Below are 11,729 nucleotides of genomic sequence, written 5' to 3'. Positions count from 1 at the left end.
AGGTCTAAAATAGTTTCTCTGATTCACACGGAACTAAGACAGCCAGGTTACCTCTCTATAACCTCCCTATAGCTTATAACTTACTGAGATGACAAAAATTAACTTCCGAAAGAAAACGATACACTAAAACTGTGCTTTTCAACCTTTTCTTCTCAAATACCAGTGTTTCCAGCAGGGACCACCAGGTGTACCAGTAACTATGTGCAATCTTAAACTGCTATTGTAAAACTGAGGCCTAATCCATTACAATCAGGTTTGTTGTGTCTGTACTCACTTGTTTGTTGCCTCATTCTGCTGAATGGTTAATCTATGCAGCTGATGACTGCAATGAACTCAGCATGTTTACATTTTTAATATTTTGCAAGTGCTGTGTCTGGAATTGGTGACCTCACATTAATTGTGTACAGTAATATGGGAAACAGCATGCTGCGGCTCCCATGCTAAGTGTTAGTGATGTCCTGATCTGACAGCATGTAACACAGACAGCTGTTATGATTTACATAATGTTTATTCTTCAGTAAAAACAAGTTTAATTTGCAGTGAGTTCGTTCTGCTATATTTACGATATCCACAGCAAGCACATTGTCATATAGTTTCATTAGCACAATCTGAGAGCTAAATTTAGTAAATGGCATTTTTTGTTTGTTTGTTTTGTTTACTGCAGTCAAGTAAGCTGCAGTACACTTTCTAATTACAATCCCAAGTATTTCTGTGTGTTCTGCGTTCACTTTTTTTAAATGGTTAATTTGAGAAATAAACTTTGTTTTACCTACAACAGCTGACCCTGCTTTAGTACAAAACTCAACACCAGATAGGCTACTGTTTTACATAATGGTAACTGCTCTTAAATTACTGTGCCTGCTTCTTTGGCTGAAGAGATATTATCAGCTCATCATCCAACTATGGAATCTTGTGCAATTAAATCATACTTAAAATACTGACGGTAAACAATGTAACTAAATCTAATATACCGGTATTCAAGACGCAACAGACGAAAAAAATCAATTCGTGTTGACTCGATTTTATTTAGGCACTCAACGATTTGACTGTCGAAAGATAACATTGTTTTTTTGGAGTTCACAAAGATAACTTTTTTCAGCTTGATACGATAACCTTTTCACTTCCTTGTTTGTTTAATTCTTACGCTTTTTGCTGCATTACAGCCCTTCATTATTTTCTTTATTTTAAGTGTCCAGGGCATTTTGTTAATGGCACATGTGCACTACACAAACCTTACGTGTATTTAGGCTTCCATGCCAGAACGGCTGGGAAGCCAATTGTTATTGTTAGGATTTTTCTTCTTATTCTTCCATCAACTTCAAACTGCTCCTGTTCGCACGTGGTGTAACCAATCAACAGGAAACTTGGCAGGTATCATCCCGTGTAGATTACAGTTCAGATGCAAAAAAAAATGCACTTCTGCGTGAAGCGAGATCGCGGTCTGACGCATTTTTTTGGAAAAACCTTTCAAAATATTCTGCGGTACTGGTGAAGTTACTTATTTCAAACGGCAAATATCAAGAACTAAACCCGCTTCTTCCAGTAATTGCTTAAGTGTTTGGTACTGTACTGGGGCATGGAAGACGTAAAACTGCCTGGAAGATATAGTTGTATTTGTTGCTGTTCTTGTTCTACATTTCTTATATGCAACTGTTCATTTTAAGCTACTTTTTTACACAATGGTACGCACACACGTTTGGTCACCATCACAGCTTTTGCAAGAAACTGGGATTCCCGTATTCTGCTGGTGTTAATATAACTCTCTGCACTTACAAGCATTTGTATTCAATCAAATTTTTACCGTCCTTCTCGCACTTCAGTCATGTCGCATTTGTAAATATTGGTACTTGTTTTTAAAGGGAGATGCAGCATTTTTGTGCCTAACCGCTAAAAACCAGTTATCAAAATGCTTTTTTGTTGTTGCATTTCTTAACTCGGTTACACAGTAAAATAACATGTCTCAGTTGTACAAGAAAGACAGGAATGCAGACTGCATCGACTATTAGTACAAAAAGTGCCCCCTGCTGTACCACAGTAGAAACTGCAACTTTAAACCCTTGTATTACAATATTTGTCAAAGCATGCCACTTTACAACAGTATACCATTATTGTAATGATATAATCTAGAAAAATACACTTCAGTACAGTGAAAACGGACATTTTTATTTTATTTGCATTTTCCAGAATCTAATAAGAGTACAACGTTAATAGTGGTGGATCTTAATAGCAACTCTGTTGGTTCCCTTTAAAGATGCAAACTTTGGTTTACAATGAATGAAATGAAGTTCAAGTCAAGTACAAGAGTAGTTCAATGTTTATTTAACCATTGTGACTTTTTTTAAGTACACAGGATCACTCTTTACATCAGATAACCTGAAGATCTGGCCTTGCTGATGATCAGAAAAAAACACTTCAACGCACACTGGATAACAGTGGCTACGTGAAGGCCCTTCTATTTCATACACAGTACACAATACAGTAAACCAAACCAATTACACCAATTATAGTTTGCATAATGATCGCCTTTTAATCTTCTACCTGCTAGCTTTCCCTTACTAAAGTGGAAGACAAATAAAAAATTTTGAACATAAGACAAAACTGTAATTGTATTTTTTATTTTATTTTTTTTGGTCTTGAAAATAACATATTTAGACCTGTAGAGTAAGTAAGCATGGACTTGTTTGAAGTGTTCGAGTATAAAACTTGTTTTTTTAGATCATTAGGATGCTTTTGTTTGTTTTTGTGTGAACTCACACAGGTGTACTCCAGGCCTGCGGTTCAGGCTCAGACGCACTTGTTCATACACTCCAGCAGCTCCATTCTCACTGCGATGCGTGTGTGCCAGCCTAGCGGCAGCAACCTGATGTACCGGGAGACGATAGGGGGGCGAAGGAGGTTCTGTACTGAAGAAGTCCTGTCAGAGTTCCCATAGAACACCTATTGAAACCAAACAGGGCTAAAACTATCAGTTAACATCCTGTATAACTTTTATAGATGTACAGCCCTCCCATTCTTTAATGCTGCAGTAGGAAATCATAGTTCTTGTCTTACAAACTGTTCCTTGGTATAAAGGAAGCACTGTATTACAACTTATTAATTAAATACATCTATAAATAGAATGAAATCATTTAGTAAATCCTTGCTTTTGTGTGTATGTTGGTCCAATATTTTATAACATAAAAAATGCAAACATTCTGGTAAATGTGCATTGGATAGGAATCAATATTTCCTCAGCAATGACAGTAAAAGAGAAAGGCTTCTTCACCATCACTTCATGCGTCAGGGGATCAAGTGAAGGCACAAGCTGCTAAACACGTGGGTGTGTCTTTTCATCTAGGAATACTTGATGTCCTTGAAGTGAATGGCAATGCATCACGGGTAGAACCTGTCTCTGTGTGTGTGTGTGTGTGTGTGAGAGTGTTTCCAGGTCCCATCACTCACCCTGTTGTTTCCAGTCTGATCTTTGTAATAGACCCAGTTGAGGTTCTCGTCAGTGCGGTACTGGACGCTGTACTTGGTTATCCACTCGTCGGCATCGCAGCGACCCTGGCTGATAATGCCTGATATCACCTTCACCTCCTTCAGGTCAATCTGCAGCCACTGGTTACTGTCCTGGAACTTGGACAGCCAAGCGCACCTGGAACATACACCACAAACTACAACTCATTCTGATATGAAGGGTCTCCAGCTAAAATCATGTGTGTGGATCTGGTATCATTTTGATACAAAGACATTTCGTGATGGCTGAATCACGTCAATGTCAGCGTCTGCTATATAGTCCAGAAATTATTACTTTCTTTGCATCTTTATAACCAACCCTGTGTGTAAGATGTAATAATCATGTGACATTTCCGTCTGATACAAAGACATTTCCCGATGGCAGAATAATCATTGGCTGATTATTACGCAAGACCATTGTTCTACTAGCCTGAGATGACTGCTGTGTTTGCATCTTTATTTCACATTACATTAACCAAACCGTTCTTGGTCTGTTTCTCATACCACACACACACACACTTCATCAGCTCCCCAGCTAAACAATTGTAAGTTCCCAGAACGTTCCAAGAACATTTGTTTTAAGTTACAGGAACGTTAGGAAAGAACATTCCCACAACGTTTTTCAGGAAAGTTTTCCAGACGTTTTTGGAACGTTAGTTGTAGGTTGTGGTAAAGTTAGGTGAACGTTCCAGTCCTTAGAAAGTTATTTTGATTAGAATTACTAAATATCCATACATTTTCAAAACATTATATTATCAGATATTACACAAATAATGTGTACCCAGTTATCACATGAAATTAAGAACATGAATTCCCGTTTTGCATCTTTAAATGTAGGAAAATTAACCTGCATCGCCATCTAGTGAGTTTGGAAGAAAATAGCAGTTTCATCTCAAGAGGCTGTGAATGAGAATTCAACTTTGTTATCTTTGCAGGCTGGTTTTGCTGTCACCTATTAATGATTGCTGTTAAACTTGCTTTCCTTACAGTATGCCGTTACAATTTAGTCTGAACATAACTTGTGTTAAGATATGATGCGCACTAGCAACATTATCACTGGACCCTTTTTGTTATGTTTAATTAGATTGTGCTTGAGAAAATCTGTATATCCCGAATTAATGTTAAGAAAAAACAATAAACAAAAAACAGACAGTTGATTAAAATGCAGGTCAAGGAAAACTAAACTACTATACAACTACTTGGGACCAAGGGGTGCTTGTAAAATGGATCATTGCTGTAGAATTATGTGTCATTGATCAAAATATATAATTTACCTTAGGGTTGGGCAACAATATGAAAATGGTATATTAATATCGATAATATCAAAGTCTTGCAACACACAGAAAAATATACCTACAATTTGGTAGAAGAGAGATTCTGGACCACATTTTGTAAACTGCAGAATTTAACATGATGGAAATATGGAATGTCAATTATGGAAAAACATATCATTTTAATATATGGTAGAAAAGTATGATCCTTATATTTTTCATATATAGAAATGGCCCATTTTTTATATATATTTAAAATATATGGGATATATTAAAAAATATATTCGTCTGTAATCCATATATTTATTTTATATGTTGAAAATATATGGTGCACCTTATATTTTCATTAGTCTGTAATCCATATAAAATAAATATATGAATATATGACTAAAATATATTTTGAATATATCCCATATATTTTAAATATATAAAAAGGGGGCCAATTTCTATATATGAGAAGCATAAGGATCATACTTTTCTACTATATATTAAAAATAGATATTTGTTCCATAAGGGGTGGTTTTCCAAAATCTGTGTTGTACTCAAACCACTGCTTCATGGTGACATTCTGCACACCACTCCACACAAAGGCGTGACATAATTTGTGAATTGCAGAATGTGGTTCGGAAACGTAATGCCGGCAGATGTCGATGTGCCTTCTTCCCCTCTAGTGACCGACTTTGTCAAGCTCCTGGACTGTCACCGTTCCCACTCACACCCGTGGACACACCCTGGATCTGCTCATCACCAGGGGTCTTGATATCTCCAATCTCTCAGTCTTGGATCTCTCTCTCTCTCTCTCTCTCTCTCTCTCTCTCTCTCTCTCTCTCTCTCTCTCTCTCTCTCTCTCTCTCTCTCTCTCTCTCTCTCTCTCTCTCTCTCTCTCTCTCTGACCATTTCTTAATCACTGCCAATATTAATCTTCCTGCACATTCAGCTACTACTGATAGTGTTATTTTCTTCCGTCCCAAAGATCTGCTAAATCCTATAATACTCTCAGAATGTGTCTCTTCTTCCCCTCTGACTGGTACTCTCCCATCTTCGGTCGATGCTGCGGTGTCTCTCTACAAAGCCACCCTTACTCAGATCAGAGACACAGTTGCCCCACTTATAACCAAAATAGTGAAGAAACATCACGACTGTCCATGGTATACCCTCGAACTTCAACTGCTTAAGTCTGCCTGCCGCAAGCTTGAGCGCAAGTGGAGGTCGTCTGGACTAACGGTTCACAGAGAGATCTGGACCGACCATCTCGGTAGCTACAGGCGTGCGCTCACCGCTGCCAGGGTGAAGTACTCTGAAATCATACCCATGGGACATGGTAAACCAAATATTCTCTTCAAAACCATTGATAAATCCAGCTCCCATTCATCCTCCTCTCTTACCTGTCATGATTTCTCCTTTTTCTTTCGGAACAAAATCGACATTTATTCTACGCTCTCCTGCCACAAACCCAGTATAGTACTTGACCACCTTTTTCTTCTCTCCTCTCTCCATTACTGATGTCTCCAGCCTACTGTTGAAATCAATCCTGCCACGTGCCCCTTGGACCTCTGGCCAACATATCTCGTCCGTCTCTGTGCTTCTCCTTGCTCCTTCCATTATGCACTCTCTCAACCTATCCCAGGTTTCAGGCCTGGTTTCTGCTGCCCTCAAGACTGCCCGAGTAATGCCAGTGCTCGAAAACCCTCCCTTGACATGGCTGTCTTATCTAACATCCGTCCCATATCCAATCTTCCTTTTCTCTCCAAAACTATTGAAAGGGCTGTAGCCAGTCATCTGATGAAACATCTCACAGCTAACAATCTGCTTGAATCTCTGCAGTCTGGCTTCTGGCCGCATCACAGTACTGAAACTGCTCTGCTCCGGATTATGAAGGATCTCCTGCTCAATGCTGATGCTGCTGCTCCCTCTGTCCTTGTCCTCCTTGACCTAACTGCTGCTTTTGATACCATAGATCACAGCATTCTTCTTGACCGCCTTCAGAAGTATGCTGGGATCTCTGGAACCTGTCTCTTCTGGCTGTCCTCTTACCTATCTGGACGCATGCAGTCTGTTTACTATGATGGAAGCAGTTCTGACGCAAACCCAGTCACTTGCGGTGTCTTTAGTGCATGTAGCTCCCACAGTTGCTCACTTCAAATCAACTCTCAAGACCCACTTGTTCTCTCTTGCTTTCAATGCTCTTTAAGCCTGATATCTGCTATTAGCTGTTGTCTAAATTGCTATTTCAGGTTTTTCACTCCATCTTATTCATATGATTCCGTATGACACACGCATCCACAATGTTTAGAATTCACATCTTAGCCTTGTATTTAATGTAATATGACTTTATTTAATGTATTTGCATTATTTTTTTACTGTTTGTATTTAATGTACTATGCCCTGTATTTCACTGTATTTAATGTATATGCATTGTTCCTCACTGTCTTGTAAAGCACTTTGTGATGGTGGTCCACCATGAAAGGCGCTATATAAAATAAAGATTGATTGATTGACTCACCCGAAGCCCTGTCCGTTGAGTCTCGCCTTGTTGGAGGTCCAGGAGGAATACCACCCGGTGTACTGCTCCTCACTGGCGCAGCTGATCTGGTCTGGGGTGACAGCTCCAGATTCAAAGCCCAGCGGTCTGTGATATGGGCACTCTAGAGAAAAAGACATGGTTGGGTGATCAATTCAATCCTACCCTTAAAGCAGTCACTAGTGGTACATTTTTGAAATACTTAAAGAAACTTTAATTCAATGACAAACGTTTTCAACAAGTATTTCTTTATGTATTCAATGTTCAACATTTACAGATCTATACTGAAGACATTAAGAAACACTTAATTGAAACATTTGTAATTGAATGCACTTATTAAAGTTTACTGTGGTGAAACACAGTATAGCCAATGCTGCGTAAAAGCATGATAGGGCAAAGACAAACATGTTAAATAACATCAATATAGTAAAAAAGAAAAAGGTAAAATACATTTAAGGATAGTGGAAAGCAAAGCAAAACTATCTGAACCATTTCACTGTAAGGAAAAACAGATGGCCACAAGTTAAGGAAATAAAACCCCATCCACACTTGCTGCTTATTCCCTCAAAACATATTACAGTTCATTAGAGTGAGTTTGATTAGGTTATTGGGCTCTTGGGTACTAGGAAGCAGTCTCAACTTTTCGTGTAGGTATGTGCATCTGCAAACAACATGTCCAACAGAAGGGGTCCAGTAATAACATTGCTGTAGCTAATTAGATGTAGTGAATTTGAACTACAACACAGGAAGTGATTAGATTCAAGGAAAACCAACAACTTTTCATCCAAAGCCAAAACCTTACTTGACATAGTTTTATCTTGAACTGTGATTAACCGCAGCCAGTTGTATGCCGTTTAGCTGTGCTATAACTACAGTTATGGCCAAATATTTGCGCCACCCTTCAAAATTAACTAATTTAGCTTCGTAAAGTCGAAAGAAACCTGCTGAATAATGTTACGATAACATATTGAATTACATACCGCTTTGTACTATACTTAACGAAAAACTGACACAAATTTAAAAAAGTTCAAAGCTAAAATGGAATACTGTACTACTATTATGGCTTCAGGTAGACTTTTGCGATATCATTTTGTAGTTTCTTTAATTACATGTTGTTAAATAAAAGATTGTAATCATTTTTTTTTTTAAATTGTGTCTCAATCTTAAAAACCTTTGGCCATAGCTGTTCATTGTAACCCTATTTACAAAACTTTAAGGGCTCTTTTGTGAAAATGTTTATAAACATAAGGTTAAACAGTACTTTGACAAATGAGTGTAACTATCTCTGAAACAGCTGAAATGGGTTGCAAAAAATTAATCCAAGGTGTGCTCTGGGTTGTACCCAGCTACCTATGCAAATGTAGTAGCTGTGTTGGCTACTGCTAGAACATATACATATCCACTTTAAAACAAAAATAAAAAGACATCACCTCATAACACAACAAGCAACAGTAAGAAATTAGTTTCTGTTAGCACAGTGTCCCATAACCCTTCAACCCCTTCACAACACAGAATAGATTAATTACACTTGACAAGTGGATTCTGTTCCAAACATGACAAGGAGAAGCACAAGCTTAAGTAAAGTCAGCCATCTGTGTAGTAAAAGATCATCCTCATCACGAGCTAGTAATCTACGACTAGCCCACTCCTCTGCAGGGGGACTATTAGGCTTGGTCTCAGCCAATGCTTCCACGTACAGTAGGTCAAATATAATGTCACTTGACCTGGTGGCACTGAAGCATGATGCATCATATGACAGACAACAGCACATGATTCACAAGAGCAAACAAATCCCAAACAGACCCAGGTTTTAATTAAATCACAATTATGACGCCACCTTAACCATTATTCAGAACAGTCATACACGAAACACAGCTTTTGTCAAAAATATTAACGATAATAAAACATGGGGACAACCACCACCAGTTTACCAGTCCCCCTTTTATAATGAAGCTAATTCATATACAATCATTGCAGAGTGAATGAATTAAGACAGTCTGAATAAGTTCTCTCCATGGTAATTCAAAATGTAAGAACTATTTTATCTTAAGGAATAGATGAGATTTGTTCTTATACTGATAGAACATTATACTAGTACAATGAGTTATTTTAAAACAAGTCTGGTCCACCAGACACGTGGAAATGTGTTTATCTGAAAGTGCACAGACTGGAGACCTCACCTGGCATGCATTCCATCATTGTGGTTCTGCTCGACCAGATCGAGTTGGGCTCCCCTTGACAATCACATTTGCAGGCTTTGCCTTTCCACTGCTCCAACACCTCATCCTGCTAAGGTAGATATATGGCAGATGGCATGGTTACACATTGCACCATAACCAACTCTTTTGCATACTGCCATTACCCTTTTTAAGAGTTACTTGTCGATATTCTTAAAGCAATTACTATGGATCCCAAGTGGTTACATTTAGAAATACATTGAAGACATTGAAAAAAAAAACGTCCAGAAAATACTTGTTATCGAATTGATTAAGTTCCTTTTAGTACTTTTGTTGTAATTAATATATAAAAAGAAAACACTAAAACCCCAAATTCATTATCAACGGGATTAGTGAGACACTTACCTCTTGAGCATACGCATTTAATAGTGCTGTTCACAGAGGCCAGCGTGTATTGTAGAAATGAGAAACACAAGACACATTACTGTACATTAGACCTACATCCATACTCAAAATACAACATCTTCACAGCAAAGTAATTAGGATTTTATTGTAACTGAAAAACTAAAGATGTAAGTAAACGGATACCCACAAACCAAAGTGAACTAACCACCACAGACGTTATTTTAAACAGAAATAAAATATAATTCAGGAACAAATTTAACATCTTAACACTTTCTAGTTTGTTGGAGACCAAATCCAAATGTAGTCTTGGTATCTAGTTTTTTGTCAAAATGTCAGCACATGACATTTTTTTACTTTTGTATACATTCTTATAAAAGCCATAACATCAGTCCTGTGCATGTTTGAGTACCCAGTCCTAATGCTGTAGTGGCACAGCAAGGAGAGGCTGAAACGTACCTTGACATAAGAAGAGAAGGGGCAGCAGAAGGGTTTCCACCTTGATCTTCATCTTTCCTTTTGTTTTTGGAATGGACACAGAGTAAATGACAAGCCTTGCAATGGCAACTGGATTACCATAATCCGCGCGTCACTAATGGCATTATCTTATTTCCTTTCCTGTTAGTGGCCAGTTATTACAATGTGATACCAAGTACTTTCTCCTAGTGAGAATCAAAGCTAAAAAAAAAAACCTAAACATTACCAAATACTTTGTCATACAAACAATAATGTAATTCTAAGAGGTAACTGTGTTTCTTGAATGCATTTATCCCAGCAGTCTGTGTACTGAATTTGTTTAATATGGAATTCCCCATGCTGTATAGGTATATTTTAATGATAAAAAGAGCGGTCAGATCTTAATACCTTAAGCTGCTTGCAGCTAATGAAATAATTCCACAGATTGTACCTTTTGTGCACTTCCATTGTCTATGCAGCTTTTAAAGAAACACATGTTACAGCAAACCTGTATTTTCATTTGATAAAAATTCGATCTGCTCCAATCAAATCGCTCGGTTTGCATGCCTTACTCAACACTGGATCAGGGTCAAAAAACAAACCAGCGAGAATAACCTTTCCCGTCATTAACTAAATTCCAACATTTACACCTTACAGCATGTACACTACCTGTAAAACAGTATAAGTAATGTGCAATCATTATAAGTTAATGTCAATCATATGGTTACAGCACGCAGATTGTGTATTATTTAGGTTGTGATGATAGGGTATTAGTTCCCAGAAGTAGAATCACTCAAAAGATCAATCTCTTTAGTCTGTATTTAGTTAAACTTTCACAATTATCTAACAGGTCTGCTTTTTCTCATGTGGGTTTTTTCATTTTGTATTTTAATGGCTTTATGTAAATATTGTTCCTTAATTCATTTTATGACAGGTGATGAGATGATACAAGCACATTTCAATTAGCCTACTTATTGAAATAAATAAAATAAAAATGGAATGGGACTGTAGTTTTATATCAGTAATGATGTGAAGCTTTATTAACTCTGTTCTGAAGGTAGTCTTGTTGTGATTCTCCGCTCCTGCATATTTCCTTCAAGTCATGCATTTTGATGATTCCTGTAGAACAAGTTCATTCTGTGCAGGTCATTAACAGATATAAATGAGCATATTTAAAGGAATGGTGTCAGTGTTTACAAGTGTCCCTGCTTTCAGATCCCTATTAGTAATCTGTCTTAGAACACAGTCTTTTCTTTCCAGTCACAATGAAGTCTGTTGCTCATAAAGTGGAGAAAAGGCCCACCAAACCATCTTGTCACTTGAAAGGAAAGAAGAAAGCAAACTACTCCACCTACATCTACCGAGTGTTAAAACAAGTAGGTTTAACTGTTATTGAAGTGCAGT

The 11,729-nt window shown here is 37.6% G+C and overlaps 1 protein-coding gene across 1 annotated transcript; it reads right to left on the bottom strand.

The window, feature by feature from the left end:
* Nucleotides 1-2,142: 2,142 nt before the first annotated feature.
* On the bottom strand, nucleotides 2,143-10,447 carry LOC117405131 (retinoschisin-like). Its single transcript, XM_034007945.3, has 6 exons — nucleotides 10,329-10,447; nucleotides 9,873-9,898; nucleotides 9,471-9,579; nucleotides 7,273-7,414; nucleotides 3,442-3,637; nucleotides 2,143-2,937 (listed from the first exon to the last, which is right to left on the bottom strand). The coding sequence occupies exons 1-6, from the start codon at nucleotides 10,378-10,380 to the stop codon at nucleotides 2,785-2,787; spliced, it is 678 nt and encodes a 225-aa protein (XP_033863836.3). The 5' UTR covers nucleotides 10,381-10,447; the 3' UTR covers nucleotides 2,143-2,784.
* Nucleotides 10,448-11,729: the final 1,282 nt, after the last annotated feature.

Source organism: Acipenser ruthenus, chromosome 9, assembly GCF_902713425.1.
Source record: "Acipenser ruthenus chromosome 9, fAciRut3.2 maternal haplotype, whole genome shotgun sequence".
Classification (NCBI taxonomy): Eukaryota; Metazoa; Chordata; class Actinopteri; order Acipenseriformes; family Acipenseridae; genus Acipenser; species Acipenser ruthenus.
This window is presented reverse-complemented; position numbering and strand designations above follow the sequence as displayed.

What these genes read in the sequence shown, in the direction of transcription:
- LOC117405131 (XM_034007945.3), bottom strand. Translation starts at nt 10,380, where the DNA reads ATGAAGATCAAGGTGGAAACCCTTCTGCTGCCCCTTCTCTTCTTATGT. An exon ending in CCTTCTCTTCTTATGTCAAG is followed by an intron (nt 9,899 to 10,328) that starts GTACGTTTCAGC and finishes CTCTGTGAACAG; the next exon opens with CACTATTAAATGCGTATGCT. An exon ending in CTCAACGGACAGGGCTTCGG is followed by an intron (nt 3,638 to 7,272) that starts GTGAGTCAATCA and finishes TGTATGTTCCAG; the next exon opens with GTGCGCTTGGCTGTCCAAGT.